This window comes from Babylonia areolata, chromosome 1, assembly GCF_041734735.1.
Source record: "Babylonia areolata isolate BAREFJ2019XMU chromosome 1, ASM4173473v1, whole genome shotgun sequence".
Lineage (NCBI taxonomy): Eukaryota > Metazoa > Mollusca > Gastropoda > Neogastropoda > Buccinidae > Babylonia > Babylonia areolata.
Window position 1 is genome coordinate 66,080,402 of NC_134876.1, and position 23,773 is coordinate 66,104,174.

The 23,773-nt window shown below is 40.1% G+C and overlaps 1 protein-coding gene across 1 annotated transcript in view; it reads right to left on the reverse strand.

Moving 5' to 3' along the window:
• Positions 1-23,773, reverse strand: part of LOC143285857 (putative helicase with zinc finger domain) — a 35,733-nt gene that overhangs the window by 7,247 nt on the left and 4,713 nt on the right. Inside the window, exons 2-22 of the mRNA XM_076593295.1 lie at positions 23,190-23,442; positions 21,872-21,908; positions 18,898-19,019; positions 18,553-18,615; positions 17,461-17,623; positions 16,384-16,561; positions 13,444-13,642; positions 12,758-12,865; positions 11,975-12,154; positions 11,193-11,392; positions 10,570-10,746; positions 9,810-10,044; positions 7,981-8,091; positions 7,098-7,222; positions 6,014-6,220; positions 5,287-5,540; positions 4,208-4,326; positions 3,630-3,923; positions 1,850-2,030; positions 1,292-1,490; positions 87-360 (exon numbers count right to left, since the gene is read on the reverse strand). Of these exons, the coding sequence (XP_076449410.1) occupies positions 87-360; positions 1,292-1,490; positions 1,850-2,030; positions 3,630-3,923; positions 4,208-4,326; positions 5,287-5,540; positions 6,014-6,220; positions 7,098-7,222; positions 7,981-8,091; positions 9,810-10,044; positions 10,570-10,746; positions 11,193-11,392; positions 11,975-12,154; positions 12,758-12,865; positions 13,444-13,642; positions 16,384-16,561; positions 17,461-17,623; positions 18,553-18,615; positions 18,898-19,019; positions 21,872-21,908; positions 23,190-23,420 (3,657 nt within the window). The 5' untranslated portion in view covers positions 23,421-23,442. The remainder of the gene's footprint in view (positions 1-86; positions 361-1,291; positions 1,491-1,849; positions 2,031-3,629; positions 3,924-4,207; positions 4,327-5,286; positions 5,541-6,013; positions 6,221-7,097; positions 7,223-7,980; positions 8,092-9,809; positions 10,045-10,569; positions 10,747-11,192; positions 11,393-11,974; positions 12,155-12,757; positions 12,866-13,443; positions 13,643-16,383; positions 16,562-17,460; positions 17,624-18,552; positions 18,616-18,897; positions 19,020-21,871; positions 21,909-23,189; positions 23,443-23,773) is intronic.

Sequence of the window (23,773 nt, forward strand, 5' to 3'; positions counted from 1 at the left end):
TCAATACCACAAAACTTGATGAGAATAAAAAAATTAAACAAACAAACAAACAAAACACACCACCTGACCCTCCCACTGACACCTACCTGGTAGGGGTTAGGCTGCATGGCAGGGAGGTAGGGGTTGACCAGGTAGGGCATGGGTGCCCCCCCTTGCTGCACCACACTGCCCGCTGTCTGTTCGTGTGCCTGGGAGGTGAAGTGGAAGCGTCGGTTGGGCACGAACTCCGGGGCTAGGGGGTTGAGCACGTAGCTCTTGGCCACCTCCACGCGGTCCAGTGAAGACCTCAGCTGGGTCCAGGTGATCCCAAACAAGCTGTCGTTCTGGTGGCAGATCTCAAGGAAGTACTCCCACACTTTCCTGCCACCCAGCAAGAACAAAACAAAACAGTGACATTTCACTGTCAACATTTTATCATCAGACAATGTATTTACCCACTTGTGTCATTCCATCATCAACATCTTATCATCAGACAATGTATTTACCCACTTGTGTCATTCCATCATCAACATCTTATCATCAGACAATGCATTTACCCACTTGTATCATTCCATCATCATCTTATCATCAGACAATGCATTTACCCACTTGTGTCATTCAATCATCATCTTATCATCAGACAATGCATTTACACATTTGTGTCGGCATCCTACAGACATTCAGACATTTTATCATTAGACAATGCAGTTATGCACTTGTCAGTAATATACGAACTTTGAAACCAGTTTCATGTAAATATGTGTATGGTGACATGCCTGCTTTGATGCTGAAAGATTTGGTCAGTAAGCCGAACATCAAAGAGAAAATTCCTATCAATGAATCATTACTAGTGGAGTCACATTTCACTCCTCATATGGTCAAATACTATGCCCAGGGCAACTGACGTAATAGCCAGCTAAGCTGTCAGTTCAGAAAGGGTGATGGGAATGAAAGAAAGCAGCAGCATCCTTGTACAAAGAAAGCATCCTGAAGTTCTTCTATTAAATTAACGCAAGCAATGCAAGTTTTTTTGTGTTTTTTTTTGCAGTCAGACAACTGGCTATGAACATCTGGAGGGTGATATCCATCCTTCTCTGTAAGACAAACATGAAATCATGTACCAAATATAACAACAAAATTGTAACTAACAGAAAGTATAACAACACATAACAAACAACAATCACATCCACAATACACACTGGCACTGGCCACTGAAGATCATTGTGTGCAATACCTGAAGCACAGACACACCCTGGAAACGAGACAGATCCACATGTGAACCACACTGAACCCAGTCCCACTGACTCCCTACCTGCACTTTCCCACCAAGCAGAGAGACAGGGGATCTCCCACCACCATGACCAGTGATTGTGCCCGTGTGATGGCTGTGTTGAGCAATTTGACGTTGGACAGAAACCCATAGTCAAGGTATTCTTCTTCGGCGCTGCTGTCTGTTCGACAGCTGTTACGTGTCCGAACAGCGCTGATGATGATCACACGATACTGTTTCCCTGCCAAACAGAGGAGCATCACATTTTAGTCTAACCTGATCCCCCTTTTTCTAACCTTCTTTTTCAAGGCTAACACACTACTGTTTGTATCATTTAACCAGTGGCACTTTTTCTCATAACAACATTTCTCTAATGATCATAATTCACAGCCAATAACTTCAGAAAAATGTAAAAACTTTGAGACTGAATATGCAGAAAGTTCTGTCTCAATTTTAACATGGAAACATTGGTTAGATCAATGCTCCATATAATTTTAGCTCAGCAAGTATACAGGGCAAACAGGCTGGATTTTCCTTCCGGAATCTGTTCTGAACTGGGAAAGAAAGAGAGAGACTTCTACAGCATTACCAGCACCTTACCCTGAACATTGAGAACACGCTCCACAGACACGTTGTGAATTTTCTTCTTGCGCAGCTCGTTCCTGATGCGGATGACCTGGTCATGGTACGGAGCCACCACACTGATGTTGTTGTCCATGTCGCCCCAGTCCTCTGGCCACTTCTTTCGCAGCTCATCCACACGGTCCACTATTTCATACACCTGTAACAAGAGAACCAAGTTAGAAAACAACAACAACAACAACAAAAAAAAAGAAGGAAATTTTCTGTTTGTAAAGATTACTGATATCCCAACAAGATGTGAAACCCCCTACACCAAATCCTCCCTCCCAGTAATTCTGAGTCAGTTGCAAAGATTATAACCATCACCATAGCATTCATTCTATTCCTGTCTTAGCTTTTTTTCTCTGGGTTTTCAAATGAACAAACACATCGCATATACTCACATAAAATGAATGAAATAGATGGCTTACTCACAAATATTTCCTCTCTTTTTCTCAGCAAGGCATATAATTTTCTTGAGTGACTAAGAAAAGGGAGGTGGAAGGGGGTGAAGGCAGTGAACTAAATGTGTCTTGAACAAGTTGAAGCACGTGTCTTTGTTCAAGAACATGGTTTTATTGAACATGTAATCTTCATCTGTCATGAAGTAACCCCCATCTACTAAAACTTTCATTGGTTGCCTCAACCCTGGCTTTCACACCAAATTCAATGCATCCTTATACCTATATCTGAAAAATCACAGTTAACTCTCTCCGGACGAAGGAATGCGTGAGCATTCCTACATAAAATGTATTCGGTTTCAGACGACGGAATGGAATAGCATTTTCAAGAAATAAAAATCCATCACGCGCTGTACACGTGATTCTGTGATTAGCCAAGCAGAGTGCGCTATTCTGGGTCACTCCGCAATCGAATGGTATGATTGGCCAGCCTGCCATGTGTGGCCCGTCTCGCACACACCCTGAGAAAGTCACTGACCGGTCGTCTGCTCGCGTGCCAGCCTGTTTGCAAAGCGGGCTCTTCTCAAATGTTGTGGAGCGAACAAGGCAGCTATGGCAATGTTTTAGTGTTGCCGAAGTACTTGAAATGCTACAAACTGAAGGGTCGGACATTGAAGAGGTGGATGATGATGAAGAAGAAAGTGAATTTAATGCAGAAAGCGAGCATGATATGGTGATATGGGGTGAAAAATTGGCATTATTTTCTACATATGGCAAATCTGTAAAAATAACATGAGAATTTTGATTTTTTTTATATGTAAAAGCTCAACACGTAATAAACCAGTTCTGAAAGTTTCATTTTCTTACACAGTACTTTGTAATTTTTTTTCCAAACCCTTACAAATGGGCCGTCTGTGGGGAAAAGCAATTGTTGTCCCAAGTGAGTTAAAACATTTTCTGTCAACTATTTCCAGTCTCTTTCTTGGAAAGCCCTTTAAAGGAAATTTTCTATCTAAAATTACGTTTAAATAACATACTTACCGTGACCCAACTAGTGCAGACTCCGGCAGGGGTCTGACATTCCTGCCTGTGCAAACTACTATCCGCCTATGCGGAGAAAACGAAACTACGGCTGATAACCTCCCGGAAGTAGGTAACCTCCCCTTTGTCCCGCTGGCTAGCGCCCTCTTTTGACTTTTTTATACTTCTCTTCCTTGTTCTCCCTTTGTCATTCCCCAAAGACCTGACAATTGTTGTGTATAGGGGACTCAGAATGAGCGGTGTGGGAATAACGCCATTGAAACAGTACAGATAGTGGGGCAGCCCCCCCCCAAAAAGACAATGGTTTAACAAGATACCTCAGACAGATTGTAGAACCCTGTACTGTTGGCATGCTGCTCCTCCAGACCCTTGGCGTGGCAGAAGGTGAGGGGGTAGAAGGTCGGGTGAGGGGACTGCTTCCCACTGGCCAGCAACCGGTGGTCATAGAACAAGTCAGAGGTGAAGTCCACAATGGCCTTGTGAGAGCGGTAGTTCTCACACAGCATCACCATGCAGGGGCTCTGGCTGGGGTACAGGTCATAGAGGCGCTCCAGGAAGGAGATGTGGAAACCCTGCTGGCGGGTGTAATCCGAGTACACCTCAGGGCTGATCTGCACCATGACATACATTCAAACCAGTCAACACATTCTTCACGGCAGGCATACAGACTCAACAGGGGAGAAAAGAAAAAGAAAAAATGAAAACAGACGAAAACACAAACCAACCAACCCAGTAACAACAGTTTTTGGGGTATCTGCTGTTTGAATTCTTAAAACACAAGGACAACAAATTCAGACTAATCACTAAGCCTCAGTTTTGCTCATTCTCAGGCAAACTTCCACACAAACCAAAAGTTGTGCATAAACACTTTCCCTGTCCCAGCACTTTCACTGACCTGCATATGGTCTCCAGCCAGCACAACACGCGTCTTCTCATCAGCCAGACTCATTGGTATCAAGGTCTCACATTCCAGGGCCTGGGCCGCTTCATCAATGAAGATGTGCGAGAAAAAATCTGTCGTCACAACAAAAAGGACATGTTTCAACACTGTGGATGCTGGAGGGGTTGGGGGGTCAGGGGGGGAAGCAAATTGTAACATGTTTCAATATGCTCATCCACAAAATTTGGCCCTCGTTTTGGAAATATTGACTTTGTATGACATTTTCTTTACCACTCCCTTAAAGGAAATTTTCTTCCTAAAATTACGTTTAAGTAACATACTTACCGTGACCCACTAATGCAGACTCTGGCAGGGGTCTGACATTCCTGTCCTGTGCAAACTACTATCCGCCTATGCGGAGAAAACGAAAGTAGCTATGGCCAATAACCTCCTGGAAGTAGGTAACCTCCCTTTTGCCCCCCTGAATAGTCCCTTAAAGGAAATTTTCCTTTCAGTCTTTATGGTTATGATAGACACTAAATCAATCCAAGGGAAGTAACCCTTCTATCCACTTGCATTATGCTGAAATGCTTGTGTTGGGATGGTCTCTTGGGTCACTGGTTTATTTCCAATTAGGTTTTATTCTAACATTTCTAAAATAGATAATTGTTTGACAGAAAATGCTATCTGTCCTATCAGAATAACTTTCTGTTTGTAGCAGTCAGAACAAATCTGACTCTTCTTGTGAGGAATTAACATCGTTTGAATCAAGAGACTGCTAAGATTGGAATGAGCGCAAACCAGGATCAAAGAAAAGAAACATGCTTGCAATGCCGTTTAGAAACAGAGCCAATCTTAACAGTATCAGACGAGTGCTAATGGTCATATAAATTTCATGCTTATAACTGCTGTCCATAACACAGCTCAACAGCAATACGATGCAAAAAATATCGACCGTAGTTTCATTTTCTCCGCATAGGCGGATAGTAGTTTGCACAGGCAGGAATGTCAGACCCCTGCCGGAGTCTGCACTAGTTGGGTCACGGTTAAGTATGTGTAATTAAAAACGAATTCACGACACTAACTTCTCTCACCTGAGGGAAGGCCAATGTCGCTGATGTATCTGGCTGTGGAGAGGGTGGTGATAATGATGCGGTGTTTCTTAACATCTTCCAGGGTAGGGGGGACAAACATGAATTTTTCACTGGACCACAGGCTGTAGGGGATGATCACATCTGGCACCGTGTTCACCCACCGGTGTCGGTAATACACCCTCAGTGGGCGGGCATGCTCATTGCCTTCCTCCACGTAGGGGTGCAGGAAGTCCTTGATGTACAGGTCTGCCGCACTGCCAGTCACACATCACAGTCCATGTTTTAAATGACAGGCTTCAACTGCTGCTGATTACTGTAATGAAGCACTCCTCTCTTTTACCCCCCTCCACTACTGGGGATGTTTCTTCTAGATGGCTTCATAATTTTCTTTTGTTTGTATCTTCAGCACATGATCCTCACACACCGACATTAATCAAAGGCACAATTACTTCCATCCACCAACAAAATGTCAAAAACCGACCATGGACCAATGGATGTACATATGCTTGAAAATAATTTCTTCTCGTAACCCAACATTATTTACTAAAAATAAAGGTCAATTACGAATAACAAATTTGTTAAAATGTGTACAGATCCAAAAGCAAGTTGTAAGATACAAACACAACCCCCAACCTCCAGAATAGAATATATGCAGTGATATATATTAGAATTTGTGCAGCTGAGCAAGTGGATTCTGCTCCAGTAAATACTGTCAAGTTCAACCCACCTGTTCGAATGGGTGCAGATCAAAATACGGGTGTCCTCCTGCTCCAGAACCAGCTTGGCCGCCTGGGCCAGGGTGTAGGTCTTGCCTGTTCCGAAGGGGCCGATGATGAGGAGAGGAGGGTGCTTGATCTTCACGGGGGACGTGATGGTCAGAATTGCCTCTCTCTGCTGGTTGTTCAGCAGCACACCATCCAGTTTCGAGAGTACACTGAGCAGGAACGGCAAAAGGAAAATGCGTAGCGAACTTCAGTTTTGGAAGGTTTCTTTCCTTTTTTATTCTCTCTCTCAAATTTCTTAAAACCTGCATATTTTCTTAAAAGCACACATGTGTACATCACTGTCACTAACATGTCTATGTTTGTATGATTCATGAACAAGTGCTTCCCAGGACTTCAAGTCAGGGACTTCAAAGTTAATATCTAACCCTGTCAAAACAGGCTAAAATGTTCCAGGAAAATTGAATAGGAGAAGAGAGGGAATGGGCTGGAGGGAGGGAAAGAAAACAGACATGCCAAGTGATTAATCTTGTGTAATAATTGTCATTCAAATCATTGTCAAACTGCAGTACTCCTACCACTCTCGCCTCAAGAAAACTTTTACTAAATCTGGGCGAAAAATTTTGATTTACTTCTTTTTGTCACAGCAGATTACACTGTGTGATGAAATGTTTCCGTTAGATGGGCCCACAGCAAATGAAGCAATGGTAAAGTTATTGACAAAATGGATAAACACACACATTGTAAAGTATATGCACACAATGCTGTATGCACACACAGATTCTTAAGTACACAATCTATTATTTTCACGACCACAGTAACATAATTAAAAAACACCCCAACAGAACTGGCAAACTTCTTAGCAGTGACTTGTGAACAGTTATGATATCAGTGAGTGACAAAGTCCCACGATAATAAGCATCTAACAGGATTCAAATCTATGATGCCCCAGTCTTCAGTCTGTGATTCTAACCCCTCCGTTTTAATATTTTCTGACAAATGTATACACTACGCAAAAATAATATGTGTTTTTTTAATGACATAAATGGTGACCTGTATGCTTAAAACAACCATCACACATGAACTCACTTTTCAGAAGGGGGAGGTAGTGCAGTAACATTGCTGTTGTCAGGAAAGACAATGTTCAGAGTGGACAGGTTATCCACAGCAGAGTGCATTTCACACTTGGGTAAGCGGTTCAACTGGAACTGTATCTGTTATGAAAATAAAGCAAACATCAGATCTATGTACACATGCACATTTTTTATCCAGTCTGACTAGCAACACTAGCGTACACATCACCTTAAAAAAAAAAAAAAATCTTGCATCAACACATACGAAAGTCAAGAATCTAGATCATGTTATCCCTTGACCCCTCTGGGGGCATTTAGCAACAGAGTTAGTATTTAATTTCAAAACAGAGTAATAGCAATTAAAACACATTAAATTAGTGCAAAAACAGATGTATTAATGATCATATCATCTTGTAACCTTTCTCATTTGATAAATCTCCCCAGTTTCAAACACACTCTTACGACCCTGCTTTCAATAAATTGCAAAACACACACAACAAAACAAAACATTTATCAAGACAATGTGAAGTTCGCTGATATTAATAATGCTGAGGCTAAACATCTAATGCACTGTGAGAGAACTGACAGGACAACCAGTATGCAGATCCAGTATTTCTGCAGTTGTAATATTATCAGGCTTTAACTGGCAGAAAAACATTTCATTTTACAAAGGTAGGTTGCATCTCATTTAAATTTTTTTTTATATTTCATTAAGAAATTGGGTCTTTGAAGCAAGATTTGCTTCATCTTTCTTCAGCAAAGTTGTTTAAACCAATATTTATTCATTTAACCTCCCACAACATTCCAATTCAAAACTGGGGGGCATTACTGGTGCCAGATTGTTTTTTTACCATTTCAATTTTCTGAACTGTACAATTGCATAACATGTTCCCCCTTACCTGAGCAGCGAACACTTCATCACAGGTAAGGTTCAGGTCTTTCACACACTCTGCTGACAAGCGAAGGAACACAAAGTTTTTCCCCTTCTCTTCAATGTGAGCCTCATACACCTGAAAAACAAAGACAAAATGCTACCATCTGTAAAACATACGAAAAAGAATCTTACTTCAATTGCAATCACTTTTCATTAGACCATGAATACAAACATTTTCCATCAGCCTCAAGAACAATGATACCAAACAAATTGAAAGTGGCATGGTGGTACAGATTTAAACGGGCGTGCAAATGGGATGTTTTTCTTCTTTTCATCTATAAGAATATAAATAAACAAATGCTAAAATTTGACATACTTTAATTCCATCTCTCTTACAGGTTACAAGCATAAAATTCAATTGGTCATGCAAAAACATATTCTAAGACTGCTGCTGAGCATGAGAGGTCATTTTCTCAATAAATTTCAACATATCTCTTTTTTTTTTTTGCTGCCCCGTCATCTGCACCATTTCAGTGACATTGCTCCCATGCCGCTCATTCCCAGTCTCCTAAACACAGCCAGCCCCAGGTTCGTCTGTACACTCCCAGCGCTGGCAGTCCGCAGGGAACTATTGATGTTAGGTCGCCAGGAGGCCACACAGCAGAGGAGACCTTGCACTGCTGCTGAGTCACTTTGGTGGTGTTCAGTGGTGCCTGTTCTGATTTAACGTACTTCAGACACCACCTACTAAGCCCCCTACTAACGACAATAATGGCTTAGTCACAGAGCCAGACTGAGTGAGCGTCCCTCCCAGAGTGGAGACCGCCACCACGTCCCTCCAACAACAGCCCCCCCTGAATCTGCTGACACTGAAGACATTGACAGAACTCACCCCAAGCATAGCAGTGGAAGGGTATCGAAACTAAGGTCACCATGACAGCAGGGCATGAATGGCCACAGACTCTGGGACCGTTTTTGTTCATATTGATGATGATGGAGGAGGAAGAGGATGACGATGACGATGTTGCTGTGGAGGTCCATTTTGGTTTTGGACTACGTGACAAGGCTGTACTCTATGCTTCCTGTCATAATGATATCCCGGCGTCAACCAGGTGCAGAGATAACAGACACCTGCAGTGTTGGTCAGGTAAATAGAGCAACACACCCAAAGACACATCCATGAAGTGGATGATACTTGACTGTGTGGTCCCAGTCTCCCCATTTAAGCCCACAGAACACTCAACTCTGGGTAGGAGCCGGCTGCGGGCCGAAAAACCCACCTCTGCTAGGATTCGAACCCGCGTCCTCCCAACCGTCAGTCCGTGACTCTAACCACTTTGCCACGATGGCTGGTTCAACAAACATATCTTGACTAAACTTTATTAGGATAAGAGGAGTTTGGGTGAAAGTCTCTTCTCTCCTCAAATCATTTTTTCCCCACATTCATTGTCCTGAATGAACTGCACACATACAGTATCCATGCAATGTACCCTGATTTATAATTATTATTTTCTTTTAATATTCACTTTTTTCAAAGTCAAGGTGAAAATACATTCATCAGATATTGATATCAGTGCAATGTAAATAACAAGTAGTAAGCATTATATTTTACATAAACATTAATGACAATTTGCTCAGTTTATGTGTTTCAAGCAACACAACAAAATAAAAAACAAAAACAACTATATGACTTCCATAAAACATATGGAACATAATATGTATCAATACACTCCCTCTAATTAGTAATACAAGAAGGCATGATACAAAGTCATGATGTATACTAAATATTCATTAAAACTGGATGCATAAATATATTAACACACACATATACATAAACATGCACATGCAATGTACCTTGATCTTTGCTTTCTGACCGGCATCACTGCCATCAGCAGGGGGTGCTGGTGCCACCCAGGCTGAGTGTGCATTCTGTAAGATGAGGCGACCAGCACTAGAATCTTCAGACAACACATCTTCGAACCTGAGACGAGCAAACAGTTCTCCCTCGCGGGAGTATTTGGCTTGACTCAGAGCTCCCGGCATGAGCAGGAAACGGTTCACCAGTTGCAAAGAACCTGTCACATTGAATCTGAAAAACAAAAAGAAAAAAAACAAAAACAAGAATGAAGTATGTCCAGTGATAAGCTTTTTAATCACTTGAAAAACAACAACAAAAAAACAAAACAAAACCCAACCAACTCAATAAAAATGTTGTTCAACTTAACCAAGAAAATTTACTGGAGTGAAAAAGTATCTAATTTAGAAAATTTGTATCAGTTAAGAAGTTTAGATAAAATGCAGTTGAAATCATCAACCAAACCGACTTTGAGCCTGGTTGAAGGTTATCAAGTAGAAGGAAACTATTTCAGCATTCAAGATTATAAATATATATGAAAATGTTGAAAAGCAAAAATACTGAAACAACAACACATGATTTCTTCCAAGGAAAACAGGTGTCTAGTTTTTGTCGCTTTTCCACAAACTTGAGCAACATATATGTACATATCTTTTAGCAATAAGCAATGTGATGTATGCATCTAGTCGTTATGAATTAATCTCCACTGGATCCAGACACAACATCTGTGTTGCAGACAACAAGCTTTGCCCACCCTACCTCTGAATGTAGCCCAACTCTGCCATTTCCTCCAGGTAGAGCATCTCATGCATCCACAGCCGGTAGTTGTCCTTGCTCAAGGACTGCATCACAGTTTCTGACAAGGAAAGACGCTCCGGGCGGGGCAGCACATACTTTGCAAGCAGCTGTTCCTCCGTGTCTGTCCGGGTTGTGTACCTTTGAAGACACACACAGGCAGAATTGTAGGTGAATCAGAGGACTGTCTTTGTCCTTCACTTATTTCATAACAGATGTAATTTGGCATCGTAACAAGAGGGATATCTGGGATGTCTAGTGCTGTGCTATTACACAAAAAGACAACAAAATGTCCTATGAAAGAAAAATATTTATACACATATATATACACAAAAAATCATTTATCATTGTTTATATTTACAGAACCTACCACTGTACCAGCAACTACATCTGCCTGGAAAATGTTTACAGCTGGAACCTTGGAACATCTATTCTTAAAACAATATCCCTCACTCCACTCCTCACCTCCTTTCGTGTGTATATATGTATCTTTCTTCATGGGTAGAGTTGTGAATGTGTGTGTATGCCTGTGGGCATGTATAAGTGTTCAAGTAGAACTGCTATCAAGGATCTCTGGCACAACTCACGGAGGAGAAAATGGCACCACAGTCACAGAGTCCGGCGACCAGCGCCTGGCTGCACTGAGCTCCAGGTCTTTGCCCAGTTTCTCTGGGTCAGTGGCTGGACAGGACTCCACCTGCACATCCCGTACCACCACTGTGTCCAGCCCAAACCCCAGCGCCATCTGCTGTCGAAAGGTCCCATAGATGTCTGTCTTGAAAACAATCTGCAAACAATTGAAAACTGAAAGATGCAAGCCATCGCCCGGCAATTGTTGGAATGGACTGTATCAAATGAGTTGCTGTTGCTTGAAAGAAATATTAGTGTATACTATGTCAAATGGGGTGAAACTGTTTGAAAGAAATACCTGTAAAACATGTAGGCTGTGTATGTGCACATGCATGTATTGTCTGCTGGTGGATGGGGGCAGGTACATTCAACTTGCCCATACATTTTGGCTTTTTCATGCACTGAAATGCACATCTAACAGCAGACTGGCCCATGATGACATTTTTGTTCTCATATTCCACATTACTCCCTATGACCTACATACCAGTAGTAGCCACCCATCATATAACTAACTTTGAAGAGAAAGAAGAGTGCACAATGTTACTGGAAAGAAGAGTATACAATGTTGTGAAATCCAAGCATCTGGTTACCTGCTGTGAGGACTGCTGGGCAAGTCAAATTTACAAACTACTGATCTGTCAGGCAAATAAACACTTTTACTCTCTGTGGAGTTGTTTTTCCTGTCACAATTTTAGACACATTCTTTATTTCATGCTTCTTGGTTGGCTGCAGTACTGACCTTGACCCTGTAGACGTACTCGCCCTGTCCTTTATTGGCGGTGTCCTGGTTGACCCACTCCTGGCAGTGGTTCTCCAGGTTCTGGTACTTCTGGGTCTTTTTGGGCCCCACTGAAATACTGGAGATGTGGAAGTAGGTCCTGTTGGCAGCATCCATGAGGCCCACAGCATGCATGCAGATCTGATGGGTGGGGGGAAAAAGGTACTCTTTGTGAACAGCTGACAATGTCACCTTGGCAGATTCTCATGATGGTCAAAAATATTACAAACACACACACGGCTCACAGAAAGTAATGGAAATAATTCATATAAATTTCTCAAAATTCTGTGGATTGCCAATGCTGGGACTGTGACAGATGAACCCAGGTGTGGCTGTGTATGGGGGACTCAGAATGAGCGGCGTGGCTGTAATGCCACTGAAACGGTGTAAATGATAGGGCAGAGAAAAAACAGAACAAAAAAAAAAAAAAAAAAAAAACACTGTTAAAAAAACAGGCAACCAAAAAACAACAACAAAAAAACCCCGATATCATTCAAAAGTTAAAAATGATATATAATGTCCTTACTATAGACTATAATAAAACAATGAATGAAAATACAGGACTCTCTTTGTGGCAGTGTGGTTGATATGGAAATGAGATGGGAGGGTGGAGAATAACACATTTCTAGTGGAGGTATTGAAAATAATATAAATGCAGCACACGGACAATGAAAAACACATCAGCCTTGGAAACCATGTACAAACACACACATTACTTGTATGTATATGTATATATATAGGTACCTTGCTGGCCATGGTGAAGGTCCAGGCATTGGTGCACTTCTTGGTACTCATGTTCACCTTCAGGTCTGAGTTCACATGAATCTTGACAAAGTCCAGATTCTGCACCAGCTGAAAAACACACTCATGGAATCACCTGTCTGTTTTTACAGTGTTTTATTGTTAAACAAATAAATTCAGGTATGTGTGGTTTTTCATAAGAATTTTATTAAAACAAGTTTATCTCTGCTGCTTCCCTCCCCCACCCACCCCCCCTGTTGATTCTACAGAGGTAGTGCTTAATTCTCTACCTACAGTTCATAAACTCATTTTAACAATCGATAGGTTAAAAAATCATTTGACCTTTTTTTCCCCCCTTTCTTTTAATATTAAGTCAGCTGCATCAAAGTCCAGTTAAGACAAATCTGAATAATGCAGCAATATGGTTTAATTAAATATTGAATTTATTACACAGAATAAAAAATAAAACCATAACCAAGTAAAATATTACATTGACTGTTGCTGGTTTTCTCTCCTTTTTTAACAGCCATAACGAATATATAGCAGTCCTAGTCTCCAACAATCCAGACATGCTTTCACTCAATAAGCATTTCATTCACTGATATCTCTGCAGGAACTTATAAATGGAAAAGCAATCACTTTTTTTCCTTTCTAGTTAGTCACTGTCACCTTTAATAATTATCACTAACCCTTGCTTGTGGTCCATCTGGATGGGTGAGTTTCTCAAGCAGCTGATCAACGAAAGTGTTACCATGAAGGAGCTTGTCTCTTGCTTGCTGTAGCTGCTGTTTCCGAAAGGCAAAGCGTTCTTTCCACTCTTCCAGCTCTGCTTCTGAGTGTGCATGTGTGCACTTCTCTCCGTATGGACACCGCTGCGTTTCATAAAACCTGCCCATCACATTGTTGCGTGTCTAAAATGAACATAAAATAATTAAATGCTGTTCGATGTGGGCTGCTAAACATAGCATTGTTCTGTATCCAGCAAGCAACTTCTGGTGTGTCTGAGGCAATGGCATGTTTTTTCTTTACCACGAACTTAACCTCTTGACTGCACTGTTGACGTACAGCGTACATCATGAAATGTCGCTCACCAATGCTGTATTGACTTACGCTGTACGTCATGTTACAACGTTCTGTTTCGAGTCCCACATTATAGAAAATACAGTCTGCTAACCATTAAATTAGCTCCCCTGAGAGGTCTTTATCTCCTGAGTTCAATACACTAAAAATATTCACCTCATTGTCATATTTATGGCGAACGTTTTGCAAGTTTATACGAAGCTCAAGTTGTGTTTGCAAAGCCATGGCTGAATGCAGACAAACCCCAACACTTGCACACAAGTATTGGAAGAAATCTTTCACAATGCAAATAGTAGAGATGAAGATTGTGGACTGAATGAGATAGAACTGTGTGAAGTTGATGCCGAAGGCGCGGATTTTGACATGGAGGGGGGTGGGAGGTGGAGTTGCTTGACGAAACTGAAGACAGACAAGCTCAGCTGATTCAAGATGCAGGTGGGTGTTTACGAGGTTTGTCAGTTTAGTATTTGCTTTGTTTGTTGTAACAATGAAGATGACTGCATTGTGTGTGATTTGAATGTGTTAGCTGTGGTAAGTAGCTTCATCAGTCACTGATCAGTGTGTGTGTGTGAGAGTCAGTCATGTGTGTACTGTGTGTGACCACCACAGCGCAAGGAGGTGTGGCTCACTGGCTGGCTCATTGTTGATGACAGCATGTGTCGCTCGACTAGAGCTTTCTGTGTATTCGTTCCCGAGTGTGTATTGGTTTGTTGTTGTTATTGTTTTGTGTATGTGAGAGAGAGAGAGAGTGGGGTGTGGAGTGGGGGGGTGGGGTAGGTGTGTGTGTGTGTGTGTGTGTGTGTGTGTGTGTGTGTGTGTGTGTGTATATTTCAGCTTCTGAAAGCAATCAGAAATAAAATGGTACCATTCCATAACCTTTTTATATGTAAAAAAACAAAAACAAAAAAAAACCTCCAAAAACCCAACAAACTTAGTCTTTTATGCAATGTGTTTCAGGTATGCAGCATGGTGATGATCATGATGTTCATCCTGGACCATCTGAAGTTGACAACTTGCCACAAACCAACAGCTGAAGACCAGCCGCAGCAAGACCAAAGGGCAGTAAACAAGCCTCCAGCAATTCTGGATTGCAACAAAAACATGGGTGCCGTGGACCATCATGACCAACAGCTGCAGCCCTACGATGCCACAAGGAAAACCCTGAAGTGGTACAAATAGCTGTGTGTGCATTTTCTACAAATTGCCATGCTGAATGCACACATCCTCTACAAAAAAGCAGGCAACAGCAGTACACTCCTGGACTTCCAGAAGGATGTAATCAGTGCCATGATTTTTGGTGACCAAGACCCAGACACTGCTAAAGATGACTATGCTGTTTGTCTGTGTGGATGACACTGCACTGATGTCATCCCACATACCCCACAGAAGGCCCGGCCACAAAGGAGGTGCCGAGTCTGCTGGAAGAAAGGACAAAGATAGGATGTAAGGTTCCACTGCCCAAACTGCCCCAGCACTGTGTCTTGAAGACTCGTTTCCGCAAGTACCACACACAGTGTTTTTACTGGCGGTAGATGCTGGGTGAGTACACCCTTTTCATTCTTTGCGTGGACTGTGTTGGAGTCTTATGAACCCGGACACTGTTGCTCAGCCTTGACAGTGTGTGTGGTTGATCACAACAGTCACAAGAAAGACTGGTTGATAACCTGGTTGATGTTGTAGCACCTACATGATGGAATGACAGTCCCATTTTTTTTATATTGCATTTTATGGAATTTTTGTGTCAGATAATGAGATTGACTCATTATTTGAACATGTGAGTATTAAATACAAAATCTTGGTTCATTTTTCTTTCATTTGATGTATACTTTAATGCACTTATCTTCAGTACTTTTTGAAATATAAGCAAATTAAAATCATTGGTGTGTTTTTCTGAAAATTTTCTCAGCATAGGCTATAGCAAAACGTAGCAGTGAAGGGGTTACAAATGTCTTGCATAATTGAGATACACGAAAATAACATGATTCAAATGGTGTTATCACCTTGATAACCATAATCAATTTATTGTGTTAAAAACACCAGCTTAGATATCAATTTTGAATGTCAATGGACAGAAGCATCTTTGGACTTGTGGAAAGTCTTTTTGCTTTCAATTTGAACATACAGGGTTCAATCCCACTACTGCACTTTTTATTTATTTATTATTTTTTTATAATATAGTTTCATAATATTTACTATACAACACATTTTAACAATAATCATCCCTGATCCTTGTTTGTATTTTCTTGCCTTTTGTTTACTGCATTTGTTGGTATAGTTATTGTGAAATACAATTATGTTTGTCCACTCATCACAAGTGAGTCTTGAAGGCCTTGCCTCTCTTGTTTTATTGTGTGCTGTTTTTCCACCTATCTATGCATATGTATGTATGTACCTATGCATGACTTATGTATGTGTGTCTAACCTTTAATGACAGTAATATTAAAAGAAAAAAAGAAAATACATGAGTTTATACCTTTAATGACAGTAATGTTAAAGAAATAAACGAAAACATCAACAACCAAAAACAAGAACAGTAATGACTGGCCCACCTGTGACACAGCATGTAGTCTTCAGTGGTCTGACCACGGGGTGGAGGTCTGTATTTCCATTCCTGACTTTCGTCAGAGGCCAGCCGTTTCTTGTGCAGGTCACTCTGACAGTGTGCATCCAGCTCCTCCTGTCTGTCAAAGTGCATGTCGCAGAAGGAGCAGAAATGCTTTTGCTCTTCTGTGGTGGAAAATCATAGGAGGACATATAAATCAATACTGTTTGGGGAAAAGAAAAACAACACAACAACAAAATCTCCTTACTGACTAATTGGTAAAATCACACACACACAAAATGTTTCACTAGTGAGTTTAATGGCACTAAAACCTCATGCATATTTCCACCTTGTGCAAAGCAGTGCTCTTCAGCATGTATGTTCCCCTCTGCAACTGATAAATGATGGTGATTACAAATACGAGGGGGAAAACTGTACATCAAAACGATTATTGTGGTCATATCTAAACAAACCAAAACCAAAATAAATGTCACTTAAATGAACAGATTTCATATGCCAACAAAATAAAACACTAAACACAAAATATCTAGGTCAATACAATAACAGAGAACTCATAATGATCTACAGTATCATAAAGGAGACACAATGCCTTTTAAATAAGGAAACGTATTTTTTTTTTGGGGGGGGGGGGAGGGAAGGTAGAAAGGGAAGAGGGTACAGGGAGGGGAAATATATTCCAGAGATACATAAATCAACATTTTTTTAATCTATTAAAAAAAAAGAAAAAAAGAAGGGTTCAGTGATATTCATTGTTATCAGTATGGGGTTTGTTTCATGTGTAAGTGTCCTGAAGATGTTGAATCAGAATAAGCACCACAAAACTGACTCAGCAGCAGAGCAGTCCCTTCTGGTGTGTAACCCTAAGGCAGTCAAATGCACATAGCTCCCTGTGGACTGGCAGACCTGGGACTGGGACAGAACAAGTCCAGGTACCCCTGTGCAAGGGGATTTGAGACATGCAAGGGACATATATACCTTTAAAAAGGTGAGATGGGGCAGCTAAATAAATAAATAAAATGGTCATCAATTTGACCCAACATACTGCCTCTCTGTTCTCACTTACCATTGTTTTGCTTGGTCAGTCTGTTCTGTGGCTGTGGAGGTAAGACCCGTACTGTGTTTCTTGGAACAGGCTTGCTGAAGCTGTCCACTTTGTGTGAAGATGAGGCCCGATTACTAGCTGCTGAGGCTGGTTCTGTTTCTTTGTCATCCTCCTCCTCTGAAAACTGATCCAACCAATGCCATTTTCATTCAAAAAATTATTTATTCTTTGCACACATCTGTTATACAATCGACTATCCATACGACCCTCCTAAAAAATGATGATGAAAGTGGAATATTTAAATCACTCAATGACATTCACCAAGAATAATGATAAAAAATGTAATGTCAATTATCAAAGAATGAGGCTGGGACAGTAAAGGATTAACACACAATAAAGAGTGGTAACTCTCTCCATGTACGAGGTAAACAACTTCAGTCACTGCTGCTTATGCTACTGATTCAGCTACCACACAGGTAAATAAAAGGTACGTAGGACAGGCAGCTGTATAAGGACAGGCCCAGAGCTTCCTTTATTGAAGAAGTGTCTGGGTTTGTTCTTATCTACCTTTTATTTACCTGTGTGCTAGCTGATTTAGTAGCATAAGCAGCACTGACTTGGAAGTTGTGTAACTTGTACATGGAGAGAGTTACCACTCTTTATTGTAATGTGAATACGTTTACCAAGTTACAGCAAAAATAAAGATGAAGCTATACTTTCAATCAGCTGCTGTTTTCAACAAGAAGGTATGCAACACTTCTTAAAGATGTTTTCCCCCAATTTCTGATTTAACAGCACCGATGTCTTGAAAGGCATTATCTGTACTGATTTTATAACCAGTTTGCTGCATTCTTTCACATCAGTCACATCAGAATATAATACAGCATCTGCTATCAGTCTGTGACACTAACAACCTAATACAGGCATAAAGGAGACAAACACAAATAAGGTGCAACTGCTGTTAGACTACAGAAGTGGGACACAAGAGGAGGCAGATTCTAAAGTGGGTAAATATTTATTTAGAAAAAAAAGAAAAGAAAAAAGACTCCCCCCCCACCCCCAACCCCACAAAACTGGAATCCAGTAAAATATGCAGAGAAGAAAGTATCTTACCTGACCCTCTAAAGCTTCCAGTACTGTTTTTAATCTCTTGAGTTCTTTGATTGCCACAGGATGCTGCAAAAGAGAATTTGTGAGATAAATTTAAATGAACAACAAACAATCAACATTTCCCCATTAAAACCAACTGGACATGGCAATAACTTCATGGCTTAGAATGTTTTAGTTATACTTGTAAAGGGCTTCTACAAAAAGCTTTAAATCATTCTTTACAGGGATCTGGGTGATCAAGTTAACCAGGATTTTCCCTGATATGGATATATATGGAAGAAGATTCCCATACTTAAAAATCAGAGGTAATGAGTAAAACTGAAACTAGAGAAGGAGAATAACACTCACATCTGGGCTCTCCTGCAGCCATTTTGAAGCCACGTTGAAGGCTCGACGAAATTTGCCACTCTGACACAATGCTCGAACTTTCTTTTCCAGAATCTTGTCATTCTTAGGGTCAGCCTCAAGTACTGCAACAATAATTCAACCTGCATTATTCTCTTCTTCGCTGTAAATAATCAAAACATTATAAGCAAATTTTGTTTACAACTGAAGATGCAATCAATTTCACTTGAAATTGTTAAAAAGTTTTTCAGAATTCGTTCACTGATTACTATCAATTGTCAAACCATTTAAAGAAACTTTTCAGTATATCTATTTAGATATCATAGGCTTCCTCTCTTAATGGTAATTATTTATGTTTTTTCTATTCTACCAGCTGTACAAGTCTGATTACAACCAGTTGCACAAGTCTGTTTCCCCCATCTCAGATTAACCCTTTCGCTGCCAGGAAAATAAGATTTAAGTGAAATCTATTTGCCAGGGTTTTTTCCACAAAAAACGGGTATAAATTTTCAAAAAATTCTGTGCTCTTTGTTATTGGAGAAAGACCCATAGTATATATTTTCTGAAAGGGAAATGAATAAAGAATACAAAACACATGATGTTTTCCCATTTTATGCATTTTAAGTGACATGCTGTTGTTTTGAAATCAGTGTTTTGTTTTTTGTCACATTTTCAACTTGTTCATTACAAACATTAGTCTGGTAATTTGCACAAAAATATCATTTTCTGGACAAATGGATATCTGCACACACAAAATCATACTAGAACAACCACAATATAAAAAAAACTGAAAAAGAAATAGATGCATTGTGACTTCTGCAAGTGATAATATGGATGTGAGGCCACGCCCCCTCAGTCTCCACCCCCCTCCTCTTCACCCCTCTCACACCGTCACTTCATCAGACCGCGTTGGCTGAGTGCCAAGAAAATAGCTCATATGGTGCCCTGCTAAAAATTCGGTGACCTGTCGTCTGCTAGAGTTGAACAGCCTGCATCACTCACTGATAGTTGTATCTTGGCCACTCACTTGATTGCTCCCTTTATTTTCTATCAAATCGTCCTATAAATGTTCACCACTGTCTTCTCCTTCGAATTTAAGCTCCAATTCTTTCTGAGCATCAGCTAAAGAAAGTAATCTTGGTTGATTTAGTTCACCACGATCGCATGTCTTGAGCACGGAGTCAGTCCGACATTTTGTTGAGCGAGCAAGGAGAGGAGCCAGGCAAAGACTGCGGCCAGTAACCCAACCAAAACGTTCAAATAAAGGACTGCCTTATGACGCAGATGGTGTTTCTAGCTATGAATAGAATCCAGAAAGATTCCCCAAGCTAAAGCTACCAGCATTTTTGTCAACGAACTGAATGCAAAGCAGGGAAAAGTCAGAATATTTCGATGACGAGTTATCTCGTCACTGTGGCAGCGAAGCATACATGCTTGCCATGACGAGTTATCTCGTCATGCAGGCAGCCTAGGGGTTAAGAAACTAATTCGTTCAAAATATGACCCATCCATGACAGCAAGTCAGGCAAGCAATAATGACAGATTCTGTTACTAGTCTGACATAAGACTAAGAGTACACAATGAGATCATGATTATGGTGGTGCATGTTTTTTGTTCTTGTTAACAGTAGACCTGTTCAATGCAGTGCATGTTCGAACTAAAGATTTGTTTGATATTTCACACACATGACTCCAGCCTATTTGGAAATATGTGCCTCTTTTGTCCATTTTATCTTGCATTATACTGTTCCTTTTTATATTGAGTGGTCCGAGTTTGTGAACATATATCCATTTGCTGCAACATGCAATACCTTCAGGCTTCTTAAAAACTTTTTATCATTAGTTTTCCTTGTCAATAAAATTCATGTGTGTTTGTATGCCTCTGTGTTTGAGTTTCATAAACACACCAAGAGACAGAGAGAGAGAGAGAGAGAGAGAGAGAGAGAGAGAGGGAGAGAGGGAGAGAGAAGAGAGAGAGTCAAGAGGTAATTTCCTGTCATAAGTACTGAATGATAAAAACCAGATGCGAATTTGTTCACTGCATCTTCTGGCATATAACTATGACTGAATGTACAATGGACTATAAAATTGTATCCAAAACATGCCAACAACATTTTAGTTGTTGTTAACGTACAACTAAAGAAACAAAACAGAAGAACTGTTCTCTCTCTATATATGCCCTGTGCATGCATGTGTGTGCAAGTATGCTCAAGAGTATGTGCATAGGAGATGACTATTTGTTCTTCTCCAAGTACAGGTTGGGATAGCACCGCAGGAGTGGTACATCATATGTGAGAGAGACAGAGAGGGAGATAGACAGACAGCATATATATATATATATATATATATATATATATGTGTGTGTGTGTGTGTGTGTGTGTGTGTGTGTAGAGAGAGAGAAAGGGGGGGGGGAGAGAGAGAGAGAGAGAGAGAGAGAGAGAGAGAGAGAGAGAGAGAGAGAGAGAGAGAGAGAGTTTGGGTTTGGTTCAGAACATCATGTGTCATTTGACACTTCAAGTTCATACAAGATTACTGTTCTTGTCAAATTTCTGGTGAGCTTGTTGGCAAAGTTTTTTTCCCCTCCGGTTCCTATATCAGTAATACTTTATAGGTCATAAGAAAAAGAAAGAATGAATATCAACCACAAAAAAACTAAAAACAACAAAAAACAAAAGCTTGAAAAAGCCCAACAAACAAACAGGCTTCAGTTAAGCTATGAGTATGAATTCTTATACAATTTATCATACCAGCAGGAAAAATGTATACTGAAACACTTAAATTAAGGCTTCTCCACTGGAAATGTGGTCCAGTTTATCTATATTTACAAAATTTTTAATGGCATAAGCCAGGTAAGAATGGCAAATCAATCAATCAAGCATATTTGAATTATTCATATGTATTTTCTTTTTCAAAAGTTAATAAAATAAGAATCATGTGGGGGACAGTTTGTAAATGATACAATAAAACTTGCGTCTTACCTTGATCACAAAGTGCTACAACTTCTCTGTGTTTTTTCTGTCAAAGAACAAATAATAAACATATGGTTAATGCAGAAAACATTCTCACAGAGCAAATAACAAACAAAACAGTCTCTCTTAAATTTCCTCAGTAATTCCAAAACATTATCTAATACAACTGAAAGCCAAAAGAACACTAAAATAACTTTCATGTGTTCACATGATGACATGCTTGCACCACATGCCTAAATCTATCAACTGAAAATGAAGACATTTTCTTCAAAATCAAAATCAAATAATATGCTGAACAATGTACTACAGAAGAACACATGCAGGGAAACCACCATTTTGTCATTTCAAAAATGACTTTGCCAGGATAAACAGGTAGGCATTAATGCAAGGAGATCAGATAAACTTTTATAAAGATTAAACGCTTTGACAATAACTATTTTTAATAACACAGAGCCCTGAATCTCAAACGAAAAAAGGGAAGTGTTGAAGACTGGTTCTGATTGGTGAGATTATATTTCAGAGGGAGGAGGATCACATGGCAACTTGTTCCATAACAGGCCCTGAATAATCACAGAATGTGTAGGAGTCATGAGTCAAGAGCATTGGCAATGGCTAGAACTCAGTAGAATGAACATCAAGATGAAGATCAGATCAGAAAGACATGATGCACTTTAACAAAGAAATTTTGAAAGTAAGAATTATCCTGTAATTTTTCATTTTTCTGTTGCCAGCCAGTGCACTGAATGCAACTGCAGATGAACATTTTCCAATTTTAGAGTATAAAGTTTTCTATATGATCAGAGTTGTGTTAGTCTGAAGCAGATTCAAGTTTTTGGAGGTGTCCTAGACTGATAAAAAAGGAGTTACAGTTGTCAGGTTTGGAATGAAAGAAAGCATAAAGTTAAGTCTAGAAGAAAAATTGAGTAGAAAAATGGCAAACTGAGATAATTTCGAGTGATTTAAAATGACAGTCTGATAGGACTGAGACACGATGTCGAATGGAAGATTACGTCTGAGAAAACATAAAAACAAAAAATGGAGTAAAATATGGACATTGAAAGAATCACCTTAACAGAAAAAAGCAAAGGCTATCATATAATCTAATGATGGTTACACTTTTAGTAGTTGTATAAGTACTTGTTGGTAAAAAGTATCACTTCTGTTTTGCCAATACTCAGTTTCAGTTCATGGTGATCTGTTCATGAATAAACATAAAGATTCAGCTCTAATTCATCATCAACGTGAGAGAGAAAGGAAGACTTGTTGTTGACTCTCAGAGCCATACTAAAGGATTCCATTATCCACAACACAAAAAGCACAAACCAACCTGCTTGCTAAGGTTGTTGATGGTGTCCCATACTTCAGGGTCCACCTCCCCTTGTGCACCAGTTGACCCACTGGCACCTCTCTCTCCCGAGTTCTGCATGGCAAACGGGTCATCTGAAGCTGCATAACTCCGCACTGTGTCCAACCCTTCCACTGCTGGTCCGCCTGTCTTCTCTGGTCTCTTGATTGAGCACAGCCCTAGGTTGTCATATCTTTTCCCCTCATCATCCATGCCCTCTCACATGATGTTAGGGCTGCCAACAAACAATCAGCTGTGGACAATAAACTACAAATCCTGGATTGTGGGTGGTGGTAAATGACTGATTTTTTCTGCCCTCCCTGTGCTTTGAGCTGTCTGTGTGTACATTAAACAAAAAAAACAACAAAAAAAACAAAACAAAAAAAATCTTGTGCTCCAATTTGTGACTTTTATCATGTCATATTTTAAAACTGAAATTCCTCAGGTATTATGAATTTACTCAATAGATACTGATTAAACAAAGAAAAGATGTAAAAACAATGTGATATCATTATTTGAGGGGTATCAACATATCTTAAACTAAGTTAAAGTACAATGTTTCAAGA